Genomic DNA, 17087 nt, shown 5'->3' with positions numbered 1-17087 from the left:
TACATAAAAGCAGCTCAAGTTAAATAAAATTAGCCTGTAGAACTCCATAATCATGGATAAGAAGTGTTTTATGAGCTTTGTTTGAATTAACTTCATTTAATCGCCACAGCAGTCTTGCGCATTCTATTATCCTAATTTTAAAGATGAAGAAACTGAGGCAGCTAGAAGGTGGTGGAGCTGGGATTTGAAGCCACGCAGAACCCCGAGCCTCTCCCTTATCCATTGTGCTCTGTTCCTTCAAAGAGGGGACGTTCCATAGCCTATCACAGACTTGGAGGCAGAGACTGCACTGTCTATGTAAGGATAGAGTTGAAAAGCCAATAATTTTTAAATTCTTGGACTCTCCAGGAAAAAGACCTCCACCTGGTGGAGCACGGTGGCGGGCTGCCTTAGCGTGGGGAGCCCCATGTACTTCCGCTCGGGAGCTCAGGAATTTGGAGAACCGGGATGGTGGAAGCTCGTCCACAACAGGCCCCCTACCCTGAAACCCGAGGGAGAGAAGCTGTCCATCTCCACTCTGAAAGTGAAAGGTACTGTCGTGAGCTGAGAGGTGCCAGTGTAGACAATCCGCTTTGACCAGGCACGGAGCCCTTGCCTCCCCGGAGCTGCTCTGCCCCACAGTTTTATTCTAACACAGTTTTTTATGCCGTAAATAAATATTATACAAAAAATGTTTTATAACTGCCTAATCAAGTTACCAGTTTAATAAATTTCCTTTAGTATCTGAAAGGTTCTCTATTTTCAATCTGTTTATTTATGGTTTTAATCTTTTTAGTATGGAAAATTTTAAATATACAAATGTGAAGTAATATAGTGAAGTAATATAGCGAATCCCCTGGTACCTTTGTCTTTACTTCAGCAGTTAACACTGGCAATCTTGGTTTTTTTGTTTTAAATATTTATTTATTTATTAGGCTGTGTTGGGTCTTAGTTGCGGGTCTTAGTTCCTCCTCAGCATGTGGGATCTTAGTTCCCCAACCAGGGATCAAACCCTCGTCCCCTGCATTGGAAGGCGGATTCTTAACCACTGGACCACCTGGGACGTCCCAATCTCATTTTATCTTGGCCCCTGGGTCCTTTCTCTCAACCCTCCACACATCCCCACCCTCAGATTATTTAGAAGCAACTTCCAGGCATCAGCACTTCCTTCTTAAATATTTCATGATTTATCTCTTATCCATAAGGACTCTCTTTTGTAGCCTAACCATAATGCCATTTTCACACTTGTAAAAAATTAACAGTAGCTCCTTATATCACACATTGATCTGATTTTTTTATCTGAAAAAATTTTAATGACCTTTTAAAGTTTTCAAAATATAATTGGAAACAAATCTCATAGTATTGAAGGTGTAAAGTCTGAAAGTTCCCCACATGCCCACCCTGCCTGCAGATTCACTCCAGCGGAGCCACTGCTGTCTCTTGTGAAGCTTTCAGAAGTCCTCTCTGCATATTGAAGCATTTTTTTTACTAAAAAAACCCCCATAAACTGATTCATACTATATTACTTGTTCTCCATTTTTTTCCCCACTTACCAGTATACATTGGACATCTTCCCATAACAGTACATGTAGATCTACCCTATTTTCTTTTATTTCATTGCATTCCATTGAATGGCTGTGTGATAATTTATTAAACCTTTATCCTGTTGATGGACATTTTGGTTATTTCTGTCCTTTTTTGGTATTTAAACAATACTGTAATTACACACATTTGCCAGTTTTTTGTGATAAATTCCTGGAAATAGGTTGCTGTATCAAAGGGCATATTTATTCAGAATTTTAATCATATTGCCAAATTACCCTCCAAAAAGTTGTAATAAAATTTATGCCCTATCAAAAAGGCATGAACTATCCATTTTCCCCCTACACTCTCTGAGCATTATCAAACTTCTAACGTTTACCAATTCCAGTAGGAGAAAGATGGTGCAGAAGTGTTTATGTTTGCATTATAATTCCTTTTTCCTGGTTAAGAGAAATCTAAATCTTAGTTTAGGGCATTCATTGAACATTTATCTCTTTCAAACATGGAAGTAGAGTCACAGTAAGGTAGAAGAAGAAGCTAACATTGAATAGCTATTAAAAAATTTAGATATTTATTCTTTTCCAGCAGCCTCGAAACCAACTTTAGATCCCATCATTACTGTCGAGGGACTTAGAAAGCGGGTGAGTCGGAATCCTGTGGAATCTGCCATGGAATTGAAAGAGAAAAGGTCTCGCACTCAGGAAGCGAAGGACATCCGGAGAGCCCAGAAAGAGGCGGCTGGCTTTCTTGACCGCAGCACCTCCTCGACGCCTGTGAAGTTCATCAGCCGAGGACGTAGGCCGGATGTGATTCTGGAAAAAGGAGAAGTGATCGACTTCTCGTCCCTGAGCTCCTCCGACCGCACCCCGCTGACAAGCCCATCTCCTTCCCCGTCTCTGGATTTCTCTGCCCCTGGGACCCCTGCCTCTCACTCAGCCACGCCCAGCCTGCTCTCAGAAGCCGATCTGATTCCAGACGTGATGCCGCCACAAGCCTTGTTTCACGGTAAGACGGCCCGTCCTCGGGTCTCTTGGGTTGTGTGTGGCTCTGATGGCAGTGTGTGCGCTGTCCCTGTGGGCGGTGGGTCTGCATTCCCCTCCTGCTTTCTGCTCTGCGCAGATGACGATGAGATGGAAGGCGATGGTGTCATCGACCCTGGGATGGAGTACCTCCCACCCCCTCCCGGCTCGGCTGCCTCGGGGCCAGGGGTTGGAGGCAGGAAGAAGGTCAGAGCCCCTGAGCAGATCAAGCAGGAGGTGGAGAGTGAGGAGGAGAAGCCCGACAGGATGGACATCGACAGCGAGGACACAGACTCCAACACGTCCTTGCAAACAAGGGCTCGAGAGAAAAGGAAGCCCGTGCTGGAGAAGGACCGGAAGCCCAAAGGGCCCAGGTTCACCCCTGTGAGCATCTACGAGGAGAAGCTGCTCCTCAAGCGGCTGGAAGCCTGTCCTGGGGCCGTGGCCATGACCCCGGAGGCCCGGCGGCTGAAGCGGAAGCTGATTGTCCGGCAGGCGAAGAGGGACCGGGGGCTGCCGCTCTTTGACCTGGATCAGGTTGTGAATGCCGCGCTTCTGTTAGTGGACGGGATTTATGGGGCCAAAGAAGGAGTTTCCAGGCTTCCAACTGGACAAGCCATGTACAGGACGACCTGTCAGGACTTCAGAATCCTTGACCGGTACCAGGTAAGTGTTGGCCTCGCTCTCCAGCTCCTGGGGCCACAGCTCCAAGGAGCACATGGGCATGTGGAAGAAAACAGCAAGGGAGAGAGGTACAAAAATGGCTGGGCTGTATTTTTTTTTATTTGTCCAATATGAACATCCTTTCATACATCTGAGTTTGGATTTTTGTTTTCCTTTTGGGGATTCCAGAAGGAACCTAGATGTTTTCTTTGTATCTCTTAGTCCCTGAGGGTGGCTGTACATGGTTTGGGTCGTGGCTTTGATGGACAGGTTTGTTGAGGACATACAGCATACTGGACACTGAGCTGAGCAGGAGTGAAGTCATGTGGACATCTGTGTAGTTAGGTGACACCCTGCAGAAAGAGCAGCTGGGGTTAGTGTGGGTCAGCGTGGCCGGAGGATGCCTGTGTGTGAGCGCTCCCGGGAACAGTTGATTCCACCCAGAAGTGCTGGAATCCGTCTTCCCATGGCATGAGCAAGGCGGCTTCTCTCCTGTATCTTTGGTGGAGTTTGCTACTAACCATCCTTTAACTGGTTTTGCTAATCTGATGGCTATAAAATGAAGCCTTGTTTTTTATTTACATTTCTTTGATGACAGGTGAAGTTAAACATTTTTCCTGTTTCCTAGTTGTTTGTGAATTGCCTGTTTGGACTCTTTGCACATTTTCCTGTCTGCTTCTTTGGACACTAGTCGGGTCCGGTCTTTGTTGCCAGTGTTCTGATATTACCTAGTGATGATTCCACATGTGGGGCTTTTCTTCCCTGGGGCTGGGCTTTGCTCTGTGGGCCTTGCCATTTGAAACGCTCCTTCTTTTTTAAATAATATTTATTTATTTATTTGGCTGCATTGGGTCTTAGTTGTGGCACGTGGGATCTTCTTTGCGACATGCAAGATCTTTAGTTATGATATGCTTGATCTAGTTCCCTGACCAGGGATTGAACCCAGGCCCCCTGCATAGAGAGTGCAGAGTCTTAGCCACTGGACCACCAGGGAAGTCCCTGAAACGCTCCTTCTTGAGTTCTGGAATTTCCTAGCTTCTGTTTTCTCTGGTTTGTCTCTTTAGAGCACCCCTCTTGTTTGGATATTGGACGCTCTAGACCAGAGATTTGCAAGCCTTTTCCGTAAAGGGTCAGATAGTAAGTAGCTGTGGCTTTGCAGGCCAGCCCTGCTGTGCAGTGTGAGAGCAGCGTACATGATACATGATGAATGGGCGTCGCTGTATGCCAATAACATGTATTTACACAAGCAGGCTGGATTTGGCCTGTGGGGTCTGTAGTTTGCCAAAGACCCTTGCTGTAGCTGGATCCCCTTAATTTTCTTTATTTCCCTATTTCCCAGCTTTCCTTTCCTGGGAAGTAGTAACCTGCCTGCCTACATCCTAGAAGCCTCATAGGGAGGACCAGGAGCTGACCACGCCATTGTTAAACTTCACCTGAATTTCCCTGTTTTCAGGACAGAGCTTCCACCCTTGGCTGCCTCAGAATCTCTTTGGAGCCGCCAGAGTCTAGCCTGCCTTAGGTTTTGGCTCTGCTGGTCTTAGTCACTTGCCAGTTACTCATGTGCTTTCATTGCTGTCATCTGCTCACCTCTTCTTTGTGCTCATAGGTTTGTCTTTTTAATCCCTATACTTAATTTTTAAAAGTATGAAATGCATTGTAATTTTTAAAAGTGTGAAATGCGTCGTACCCATAGAAGAATGCATAGAACATATGGATATAATTTAGAGGTTAATAAGATAAATAACTATGAATCTAGCTCCTGGGTTAAGACACAGGGCATTAAAAACACTTTAAAGATCCTTCTGGGCACTGCTTGCTCCCCCCAGAGGGAGCTACTTTCTGACTTTCAGTGTTAATCATTCCTCTGCCTTTTTAACGTCTTTATCCCTAAACAATGTACTTTTAGTTGTTTTTTTGTTTGTTTATTTGTTTTGCAAACTAAGTAGGAAGCACAGATGGAGCTGTGCAAGGAAATTGCTGCTATTAGATGAAGGCTTCCAGGAGAAGATAAGCTTTACGGGCTTTTTGGGTCACTGATGTAGATTGAATTGTGTCCCCAAAAGTGTATATTGAAGTCCTGACCCCTGATGCCAGTGAATGTGACCTCATGTGGAGATAGGGCCTTTGTAGGTATAAGTAGTTAAGCTGAGGTCACACTGGAGTAGGTTGGGCCCTTAACCCAGTGTGACTTCTGTCCTTACAAGAGGAGAGACACACAGGAGACATGCCATGTGATGACTGAGGCAGCTTTTACAGCTTTTAGAGTGATGTGTCTGCAGAGCTAAGGGGCAGCAAGCCTTGCCAGCCACGCCAGAAGCCAAGAGAAGGACATGGCATAGATTGCCACCCAGAGCTTCTGAGAGACCAGGGCCCTGCTGGCACCTTGATGGCTGGCTTCTGGCCTCCAGAACCATGAGAGAAGGAATACATACATTTCTGTTGTTTAAGGCCCCCTGTTTGTGCAGTGTTGATACGGTAGCCTCAGGAAACTCGTCCAGTCGTGTTCTGGCTTCAGCTGCCGTGACGTGACCCCTTCCTGGGGAAGTCGGTGGCTAAGGTCATTAAGGAGTCCTGGGAGTCTGAGCATCAGCGGACTGCAGTGTGTACCAGGGAATGTGCGGAAATCTGGTCGGGGTTGCCGGGGGGTGGGTCCTGGGGGGGTGGGTCCCTGTCCTGCATCAGGTCTGCCGTGCTTCCCTCCTGCTTGTCAGAGGTCAGGGCGGTTATCTGTGGGGTAAGTGTCCTCCGCTGACCCAGGGAGCCCATGGAGGGAGCAGGGGAGCCTCACATGCGTTGTGAACCAAGCTTAGCACGGACAAGCCTCCTCAGGTTTACAAGACGGTCCCGTGGGGCAGAGGCTTAGTGACGGTAGCCTCAGGATGTCTGCCCCTTGAGTCACACTTGTTGCTCTGTACTGGCCGCCATCGTGGTCCTGGCATCTCCCCTCGCCGGAGCCCCATCTTCCCCTCTGCTGGATTGAACCCCCTGTTTCCTGCTCCCCATCTTTACCTTTTCATAGGTTTACTTCCTTCTTTAGTGAAGCACATCCTAGTGGCTTCCAGAGGAAAGCTGCCCGGGAAGTAAACGTTGAGACCTTGTGTGTCTGAAAGGCCTTGAATTTAGAACCAGAATCCCCAGCTAGCGCTGGGTAAAGCTGAGCGCCAGCTTAACAGCAATACTGGAAGGAAGCCGGCAGTGGAGCAGTGCTTTCAGAGTCTTCGGGAAAGCTAGGTTGAACCGGGAATTCTAGGCCAGTCAGTCCTCTGCCGAGGACCCCCAGTATTACTTCCTTTAGGCCCTTAGGCCAGTCAGAGTCCCTGTAGAAGACTGCTCAGTCTCGGGACCCTCGTGGCCACCGGGAGAGGGGAGTCTCAGCCTTCAGCTGGTGCAGGCCTCACCCTTCAGTGCCACGTGAGCTGCCCGTCCGGAGCCTGGTTAGGCCTTCTGTAGATCTGGGCCCCAGACTCCTGTGGGAGGGCAGCCACCCTGCGGGTGGGAGAGGGGTTGGAGGTTTGGGGCCTTCCTGCTCCACCCACAGCTTTTACCTGTTCCTTAGTTTTTCCCAGTTCCAGAGGAACCTGGTGCTGCCACCTACGTAATTTAGGAGGATTCTGCAGTACAGGTTGGGCCGGTTCTCACTTCACTGAAAGCCAGCTTGGGATTTTGGCTTTAAATCTGCTACTTTGTGTCCATCTGCTTCCCAGTTACTTTGGTTTCTTCTCCTGATCTTTTTGTTCTTGCCTGCTCGTCTTTTTTTTTTTTTTTTAAGTCTGTTTCTTGTAGTTGGGTTTTGGGAGGAAATAAAATTGGATGTTTGTGTTTAATCCCCCATCTTAACCTGGAATTTTAGTATCACTTTAATGCAGTTACATAGGGGAGCAGCCGTAAATGCATTTGTTCAATCCATTCTCTTTCTTGTCTTCTGATCAATATATTCATAGCTATAACTGTCTCTATGATATTTTAGCCATGACTCATGACCTTTGAAATGATGTGATTTTTTTATCCAGTCAGTACTTTGTGTTTCGTAATTTTTCTCAGCATTTCCTCTTTAACCCAAGAGTTATTTAGTGGTAAATAGCTCATAGTTTTCTTAGATACATGAGAATTTTTACAGTATCTTTTAGTAATTGATTTAATTTCTAGTCAAATTATATTTAATTTCTAGTCAAATTATCTAGTCAAATTAAATTTCTAGTCAAATTATATTATGTCTAGTCAAAGAAAATAGTCTATTTGATGTTGAATCTTTTCTATAAAGAAAATTGTATGTTCTGTTTTTATTCTTTTTATAGGTCCTAACTTAAGACATGTATTGATTTTTCTCTATTAATTTTTTAATATTATCATGTGCTCTTCACCCTGCAAACAAAAAAATACCTTTGCGTGCTCTCCTTTGCCTTTTTTCTTTTGTGTTGCTTGTTTAGGTACCAGTAAATCTCACTAAAGTATTCACTCAGTCTCACTTCCCATTGCTTCTTCTGGGTTAACTTCTTGCTAGAGTACTTCCTCTGATAGTTCTTTAAAATACGGTCTTTTTGAGGTTAATTTTTTTTTTTTTTTTTTTTTTTGCTGTACGCGGGCCTCTCACTGTTGTGGCCTCTTCCGTTGTGGAGCACAGGCTCCGGACACGCAGGCTCAGCAGCCATGGCTCACGGGCCTAGCCGCTCCGCGGCATGTGGGATCTTCCCGGACCGGGGCACGAACCCGTGTCCCCTGCATCGGCAGGCGGACTCTCAACCACTGCGCCACCAGGGAAGCCCTGAGGTTAATTTTTAAACCAGTATGCCTCAGAAGATCTTCACTTCATTCTTGCATTTAAATGCTAACATAGTTGGATGTAAAATTGTCATTTTTTCTTTTAACGTTTTAGCATTATTACTCCATCATCGTCTTGCTGTAGTGTCGTTTCTGGAGCCACAATGTCAGGCTTACTCTTGTTTCTTTGTAGGTGACCTCCTTTTTTATTGTCCCATGTCCTGGTAGCTTTCCGATTTTTCCCTTTGTTTTTGATCTTGACTTGTGTTCATGCATTTCCAGTGTTTTTTGCTCTCATTTATCTTGCTTGGCACCTCTTCTTTTTCAGTTACACGTGTCCGACATGCTTCTTGGCGTTTATCCTCCTTATTCTATGAGCTCCTTGGGACTGTGGTTTTGGTTTGGTGTCTCATTAACTTGGGGAAATTCTCAGTTGTTATTGCTTCAGGTGTTTCTTCTGTTCCTTTTTCCTCCTGCTATTCCCATTATGCATATATTACACCTTTTGTAGTTGTACCACAGTTTTTGGATATTCTGTTCCGTTCTGTCTTTCTTCCCTTTGCTTTTCAGTTTTGGCAGCTTTTCTGTTGACATGTCCTCAAGCTCAGGAAGTCTTTCCTCAGCCACGTCCGGTCTCCCAGTGAGCCCATCAAAGCCGTTCTTCATTTCTGCTACAGTGGTTTTAATCTTAACATTTCTTTTTTATTCTTTCTTAGAAATTCCATCTCTGCTTAGATTACCCATCTGTTCTTTCATGACCTCTACTTTGTTCATTAGAGCCCTTAACGTGCTAATCATAGTTATTCCCAGTTCAGTAATTCCAACATCTCTGCCATATCTGAGTCTGGTTCTGATGCTTCTGTCTCTTCAAACTGTGTTTTTGCCTTTTAGCTTGCCTTGTAATTGACAGCCAAGGATGGTGTCCTGGGTACAAGGCACTGTGGGAATAGGCCATTAGTGATGTGGTGGGGAGGTGTTCTACAGTCCTCGGATTGGTCCTCAGTCTCTAAGTGAGCGTGTGCCCCTGGGCTGAGACTCCACAAGGGCTTCTCAGTTTTCCTCCCCCGTTAGGTGGGACAGGGTGGCTAGAGGGGGCAGGGGCTGGCTATTCCCTTCCCTCAGGTAGGTTAGGCTCTGGCAGAATAGTTTCGCCTGAGGGCAGCCTTGTTAAGGAGCACAGATACCCTGACAGTTCAAAATGAGCTACTGCCAATGGCAGCAGGAGGGGATTTTTCTTTGATCTTCACAGTGAGCACCTGGTAGAGCCTCCTAGAGGTAAAACTCACGCAAGTGCGGGGCCTCCCTGGTCTCTGTTCTCTCAGACTTGTCCCCGCTGAGCCTCCAGCAGTTCATCGATTGCAGGTAAGGTTTTCCCCTCCCGGCACTGCTTCCCGAGGCTTCTTACTCCAGTAGGTTGTGAACCTCTGTATCCACTTGTCTGTCTCCAGTCTGTGAGGCAGCCGTTTGCCCTGTGACCTTACTTCTCTGATGGGTCGGAGAAGAGTTGATTTTCAGCTTGTGCAGCCTTTTCCTTGTTATGGTGGAGTGAGGACTTCCGAGCTCCTTACATGCAGGACTGGAACCCGAAGGGGAACTCATGCTTCTTTATTTTGGGAAATTCCTCATCATGCTCTTTAAATACATTCCTCCTTTATTTTTTTCCTCCCCTTCTGGACTCCTAATATGAATGTTCACGCCATTACTTCTTTATCTCTTTATTTGGTTTTTTGAAGAGACCTATCCTTAACATTGTTTGTTGAGTGCTTACAGGCAGACCTCAGAGATGTTTCGGGTTCAGTTCCAGACCACTTCATTAAAGCAAATATTGCAACAGAGAGAGTCACGTGAATATTTTGGTTTCCCAATGCATGTAAAAGTTATGTTTAGTCTAACAAGTGTGTAATAGTATTATCTCTAAAAATCCAATATATATCCCTTAATTAAAAGATCCTGTATTCCTGGGGCTCCCCTGGAGGTGCAGTGGTCAAGAAATCTGCCTGCCAATGCAGGGGACACGGGTTCAAGCCGTGGTGCAGGGCTAAGCCTGTGCGCCACAACAACTGAAGCCCGTGTGCCTAGAGCCCGTGCTCTGCAAGAAGAGAAGCCACCGCAGTGAGAAGCCTGCGCACCGCAACAAAGAGTAACCCCTGCTTGCCACAAATAGAGAAAAGCCTTCATGCCGCAACGAAGACCCAATGCAGCCAAAAATAAAAATAAATGAAAGAAATAAATTTATTCTTTTTTAAAAAAGATACTTTATTCCTAAAAAATACTAACAATCATGTGAGCCTTCAGTGAATTGTAATCTTTTTGCTGGTGGAGAGTCTTGCCTTGATGTTGATGGCTGTGGACTGATCATAGTGACTGTGGCAGTTTCTTAAAATCAGTCAACAGTGAAGTCTGCCTTATTGATTGACCCTTCCTTTCATGAACAATTTCTCTGTAGCATGAAGTGCTGTTGGATAGCATTTTATCCACAGTTAGAACTTCTTTCAAAATTGGAGTCAGTCGTCTTAAACCCTGCAGCTGCTGCTTTGTCAACTAAGTTGCAATATTCTAAGTCCTTTGTTGTCATTTCAACAGTTTTCACAGCACCTTCACCAGGAGCAGATTCTAGAATAGTGTTCCAGGCAGAAGCTGAGGATGTTTAAACTGGTGTGGAAGCAAGGGAGAGGAAAGAGGTGGGGACTGTGTGCATCCAGGTCTTTCATAGACCTCACCTTCCCATTTAACCTGATGCTGTTTCATGGGCTCAGGGGCTGCTGTAATCTCTGCTGCATTACAAACCAGCCCCAAACTTAGTGGCTTAAAACAGTAACTATTGGGCTTCCCTGGTGGCGCAGTGGTTGGGAGTCCGCCTGCCGATGCAGGGGACACGGGTTCGTGCCCCGGTCCGGGAAGATCCCACATGCCGCGAAGCGGCTGGGCCCGTGAGCCATGGCCGCTGAGCCTGCGCGTCCGGAGCCTGTGCTCCGCAACGGGAGAGGCCACAACAGTGAGAGGCCCGTGTACCACACACACACAAAAAACAGTAACTATTTAATTCTTCTTCTGAGTCTGTGGGTTGACTGGCTCAGCTGGGTGTTCTTCTCCTTCATTTGCTGAAGGAAGGGGCACCCTGTGGCTCCACTCAGCTGGGAGCTGGGTCCTCCAGAGCCTGTCTCCGTGTGGCCGCCAGCCCTTCAGTGGTTGCGCCTGGGCACCGTGGCAGCTGGGCTCGAGGAGGGAGGAAGTGGAAGCCGCCGGCTCCCTTATGGCCTGGGCTCAGAAGTCCCAGAATGTTACTTTATGCCATGTTCTGACTGGTCCAGCCTGTCCCAGGCTCGCCAGATTCCAGGGGAGGGGACATTGGCTCCGCCTTTCCATATGGGGAGACACTTGTACCTTCAGGCACAGGAGGAAGCATTGGGCCATATTTGGAAACTGTATACCACAACTTTGAATTTCACTTTGAAATGCAAAGTCCTGGAAGAATTTCAGAGTTGGCCTTTGAAAGTTTTGGTGTCCGGTTTGGGAAAGTAATCAGAGCAAATTATTAAGGAAAGAATTCTTGCTCTTCTTCCAACAAAGTTATTTTCTATGCTAAGAGCAAGCTGTTTCTACAAAAACAACTCAGGTTTCTAAACTTCATCCAACCCTTGGCAAACCACTTTATAAATGTGCCTTTTAATCTTTCCATCTGAGCTCTTTGCTATAAAACCCTAATTTTCATGTTCTGTTACGACATGACCGAGGGCCCTGGAGCAGCAGTGTCTGGAGAGCAGACATATGCATCCCTTCTGTGGGGACATCCTCTGGAGGAGCAGGACTGCGTCCCCCTTGACCCTCTGGTCGGGCCTCTCCGCTCATGCTGTGTTTTAGGGATGATAATCTGCATCAGTCCTACTTTTGTCAGATTTACTTGGTAGAGACATATTGTAATAGATCCACATACAGATGCAGCAGTGATTGAGCCCCACGCCCTGTGATAACAGAGACCACTCATGAGACAGGAAGCCTGTGTGTGTTACCCCTCCCCCCTGATGCTTGGACTGCTGAACATTTGATGAGTGGATTGACTGTGCCTTTATAGACAACATGAAACCTGGAGAGGCTGTAAATCCGGGGATCAATTCTGCATTTCACCTGTCTAAATCTCTTTTAAAATCTTTACAAAACTTTAAAAATTCTTAAATTATTTTGCTTTTAAACTATTAAACCGGGATTAGTTTTTCATATCCATTTTTAGGTGAAGGTACCTATGAAGTTTGTATTAAACCTTGAGCTTCCCAGTTAAATCCTGTGGAAAGACTTACTTTCTGACACATAAAAATGTTGTAAGTACTACTTATCTGTGGAAATTAAACCAATCCTTTGAGTAATTTTATTTTTATATAACTAACATGTCTTTCTCATAGACTGCCTTGCCATCCAGGAAAGGATTTCGGCACCAGACCACGAAGTTTTTGTACCGTTTGGTGGGGTCGGAAGATATGGCTGTGGACCAGAGCATTGTCAGCCCTTACACTTCTCGGATCCTAAAGCCTTACATCAGGTATACAGAGAAGAGCTGTGATGTCGAGTGTGTCGCGGGGAGTAATGTTTGTGGTTTTCAAGCTCTGTTCCCCCATTGGAGCGAATAAAGACCAAGACCTGTGAGCTGGCATCAGCAAGGACCGAGTCTGTGCTCTGTGTCCAGTCTCATCCTTGGCTTGTTTCAACTGTACATTTTTGCAGAAAGGATGGTCCTTTGAAAGAAACATAAAAGGCAAGGATAAGTTAACTCTGTTAGATTTCATTATGATTATCATACTTATTGTTTTGTTTTAAATTTCAAAGTTGTATATATATTTAGTCTGTGAAATGAAAAAATGGGATGATGTCTCAGTCGGGCCTCTATGTGGACTGCTGATGAGTCTCCTTGTGTAGGCAGCGCCCTGGATGCCGAGCTGGCCGGAGAGGCCCCAGCACTGGGCTGTGCATGATTGATAGTTGTCTCTGCTGACCACGCTTGCTCTGCAGCCCCCAGTCATGCGGTCCTCCTGGCACAGCCCCGCCCTCCCGGGCAGACGCGGGGAAGCAGCATGCGAGCCTCCTCCAGCTCCTGGTCCCCAGCTGTCCTGGCAGGGTTGGGCCTTCCTCTCCTGGGCTCTGTCCTGTGTCCCAGCACTCAGAGCATTGAATTAGGTTGCTGTTTCTGTTTCCCCATTCTGTTCATCAAGGCTTACCAGCACTAGTAGAGTTCCTGGCAGGTACTGAGGGGTTGGGTCTGACGAATATTGATAGAATGAATTTTAAATTTCATACCAGAAATGTAGCTGTTAAGTCAGCCGCCATATATAAAGTAGTGCAAACTAACTTAAAATTTCAAGCAGATCAAAGAGTTTTGTGAATCAAATGGCTGGGAATAATGGGTATTTTTCTTGACTTCAGTTTGTTTATTTTCTGGGTTCTGGAGGCGTGATTATGAAACAAAGCCACCCAAACTGCAGCTGCTGTCCCAGATTCGTTCCCACCTGCACAGGAGTGACCCTCACTGGACGCCAGAGCCGGACGCACCTCTTGATTACTGCTATGTCCGGCCAAATCACATCCCGACGATAAACTCCATGTGTCAGGAGTTTTTCTGGCCTGGTATGTTCTCCCCTCCCGAACTAGGCAGATCCATTTTCTGTGTCATTCATTTTAGCAGTTTTTAAAATTAGTGTATGTCGTGTGACCCCCAAAACCTTATATGATTTCATTCAGTTTGTCTCTACTAACTTAGAAATATTAAAATATAAACATCTCTTTCTTTCCTAAGGTCAAGAAGAAGCGAACAGTTAAAGTAATAAACAGTGTTTTTGTTTGTTCCTCTTCCCTGTTTGTCTCTGGTTCCAGAATAAATGATTCACCCTCTTTTGCTTCCACATGTGTCTAGATCCCAGGTAATGTCCATCAGTACCACACAGGCTGGTAGCTTGGGCATATTTGGACGCTTGTGATTTTTGCGTAATAATTCTGTGTGCTTTGTTTATTTAGCTGGTCCTTTTGAGAGTGTTAGCACAGCCAAAAATTGTTTTTATTTATTTATTTTTGTTAATTTATTTCTGGCTGTGTTGGGTCTTCGTTGCTGCGTACGGGCTGCTCTTCATTGTGGTTTGTGGTTTGCGGGCTTCTCATTGCACTGGCTTCTCTTGTTGCAGAGCACAGGCTCTAGGTGCATGGGCTTCAGTAGTTGTGGCTCGCGGGCTGTAGAGTGCAGGCTCAGTAGTTGTGGCACATGGTCTCAGTGGCATGTGGGATCTTCCCGGGCCAGGGCTCGAACCCGTGTTCCCCGCATTGACAGGCAGATTCTTAACCACTGCGCCACCAGAGAAGTCCCAAAAGTTGTTTTTTAAAAAGCCAAATACCCCTTGGGCTTCCCTGGTGGCATAGTGGTTGAGAGCCCGCCTGCCGATGCAGGGGACATGGGTTCGTGCCCCGGTCCGGGAAGATCCCACATGCTGCGGAGCGGCTAGGCCCATGAGCCATGGCCGCTGAGCCTGCGCATCCGGAGCCTGTACTCTGCAACGGGAGAGGCCACAACAGTGAGAGGCCCGCGTACCACACACACACAAAAAAAGCCAAATACCCCAACCACAGACTTTGAAAATAAGAATAAATCCAATGTGATTCGTGATTTTATCAGCCTTAACATATTGTCTCTGAAGCCATCGATCAAAGGAACACAGTTTCATTGCTAAATATAAACACGTTCTTTGTGGATCTATTCTACTGCACTGCTTTGGAATGTAAAGGAAATAATACGTGTCTTCTAGGAGCTGGATGAGATTTTGTCAGGATGTCACAGTGCACGTGGTGGGGGCTGGGATGGGGCTGAAAGGAGCATTCTGGGAGTGTCTGCTACTTCCTGCCCCTACACTGGGCGCCTTCCAAACGTTAAACATGGAGTTATGTTATATTTTACTCCTTTATTGTAAAATGTGGCATTTGTACTAAAGAGCTTGTCAATTGTCTGTGTACGGGCGGTCTCGGGATCTTTCCTCAGCCCCCTGGGATCTGGGTATCTCTCATCTTACCCAAGGCAGATACCGAGGCGGGGCGCTTAGGGATGCGCCAGCTGGCACTCGCAGCCCCGGAGGCTGAGTGCAACACTAGGTGTGTCCAGTTCTGAGCTTGTGTGCTCTCTCCTACCCACCCTGTCCTGCTTCTCTTCTTTTAACATATGTACGTAGACCAGGCGATGCTAATTTTGATATTTTCTAAAATTCACTTTTTTATTTTTATGATCTGAATGTGTGGTGTCTATGGTAATGTCTCTGTCTCCAGTATGGGTGTTTTAGCATGCAGATGCAGCTGAAAGCACAGACTGAGTGGCCTGTTGCTCACTAGCCCCCGAGCCCGGGCTGACCCTGCTGGCCTCTCTCCGTAGGTGTTGACCTGTCTGAGTGCCTGCAGTACCCAGACTTCAGTGTCGTCGTCCTCTATAAGAAAGTCATCATTGCCTTTGGCTTCATGGTCCCCGATGTGAAGTACAACGAAGCGTACATTTCATTTCTGTTTGTCCATCCTGAGTGGAGAAGAGCAGGGATTGCGACTTTCATGATTTATCATCTGATTCAGGTATGTTGTCTCTGCTCACTGTCTGCCCACCTGCCTCTGGGTTTCCTTGAAAGGCTTGGAGGAGGAGGAGGCCAGCGCCAGGCGACGCCAGTGAAGAGGAGCCGGTCTGTGTCGCTCACGAGGTTATTAACACCCAGAGAGAAGCCTTCACCCCCTAAAAGAGGGTCACTCCTCAGACCCAGGTTTCAAAGAAATCAGTTTGTGACCATGTGTAGTAAATGAAATGAGGAAAGTACCACAAGTGGGAGCCTAAAGCACTTGTACCGTCCGTATCGTAACTGCTGCTGCTCTTGGAATCACCACCGCGGTGACTCTGAGAAGTGGAAGTGAGAAGTGACTTTTAGTTCTTAAGTATTTTTAAACATTTTAGCCAGCCTGTCAGTCAGTGGTATGTGCATTCTGTTAATGCTGCTTGTTTTTAATTTACTGTTGCTGTGAACCTTCTAGGTAATTCATCCTTTGATATATCTGTATCACCTTTGAGGAAAATAGACCATATATTTATATACTAACACCAGAAAAACATGCAAGGATTTTTTTTTCCCCAGAATTTATCTGGTAGCTTATTTAGAAACCATTGGGTATGGAGCATTGTGTGTCACATGGGAAAGATTCTTTTTAAATAGAAGATGGAGATGATTCAGTGTTGGTTTTTTTTTTCCAGTTTTTAATGAAACTTGCTCAGTAATTCCCAGATGTTGGTGAGAACCTTGAGAACCCTCTATCGAGGAATTGCATTCTCCTCTCCTCTCTTGGCAGTTAGTGTGAGGCTGTCTCCATTATCCCCAACACACCCTGCCTTCACCCACCCTGTGCGCAGGGCCGACCTCCCCCTGTCCACCCTCTCCTGGTAGGATGGCCACGGGCTCCTGCCTCCTCCATCACCAGCAAGGGCCAGTGGATAGGGCAGGGGTGATGTTCTGGTGGCACATCTGGTCCTTACTGAGGCTCCCTGGCTGGGAGGAGGAGTGTCCGTCTTTGTATGTGGGTGCCTGGCCCCCAGCCAGCCCATAAACCCCGGCCCAGACACAGTACCACCCAGACGGTCAGCTGTGCTCGGCGACGGGGCTGCTGGGATTGTGCCAACTTGCAGCGTAAAGAGGACTATCGTCCTTGGTGTGCTTGTCGTTCGTTCTTGTCCTAAAAATGCCTTTGGATGCAGAATGTGAGGGAAGCAGGGAAGAGAAGGTATCTGTCTGCCTTTGACTGGGATTGTAAAATCTCAGGAACTCATCAAGTCCAGGATCTCAGTGCCTCCTCAGTAAAGAGCAAGTTCTGAATTTATGTGACTTTCGGGGTACTTTCTTCTGTGTAGCTAATTAAAGAATCTAAGAACTTGCCTAGACTTGACAGAGCACGCATCATTCTTTTCCCCTAGGATTAGGCCCATGCTAAATGCAGAAACCTCAGTTCTGAGAAGTTTGGGAGTGATGAGAGAGTGTCTTTGGGATTCAGAATGTTTGTATAAGGTATTCAAGTTGTATAATTAAACAGAAGTCTTAATATTTCATATCTGGCTACATAATTTAACATTTTCTAGAA

The 17087-nt window shown here is 46.3% G+C and overlaps 1 protein-coding gene across 3 annotated transcripts in view; it reads left to right on the top strand.

The window, feature by feature from the left end:
- Window positions 1-17087, top strand: part of KAT14 (lysine acetyltransferase 14) — a 65713-nt gene that overhangs the window by 22045 nt on the left and 26581 nt on the right. For 2 of the 3 annotated variants that reach the window (XM_060124934.1, XM_060124932.1), the window contains exons 4-9: window positions 349-530; window positions 2107-2526; window positions 2641-3206; window positions 12359-12495; window positions 13399-13574; window positions 15355-15545. In XM_060124934.1, the coding sequence (XP_059980917.1) occupies window positions 349-530; window positions 2107-2526; window positions 2641-3206; window positions 12359-12495; window positions 13399-13574; window positions 15355-15545 (1672 nt within the window). The remainder of the gene's footprint in view (window positions 1-348; window positions 531-2106; window positions 2527-2640; window positions 3207-12358; window positions 12496-13398; window positions 13575-15354; window positions 15546-17087) is intronic. The other variant, XM_060124933.1, reaches the window with a different exon arrangement.

This window comes from Lagenorhynchus albirostris, chromosome 15 (assembly GCF_949774975.1).
Source record: "Lagenorhynchus albirostris chromosome 15, mLagAlb1.1, whole genome shotgun sequence".
Lineage (NCBI taxonomy): Eukaryota > Metazoa > Chordata > Mammalia > Artiodactyla > Delphinidae > Lagenorhynchus > Lagenorhynchus albirostris.
Note: the sequence above shows the minus strand (reverse complement) of the source record. Positions and strands in the feature narration are given on the sequence as shown.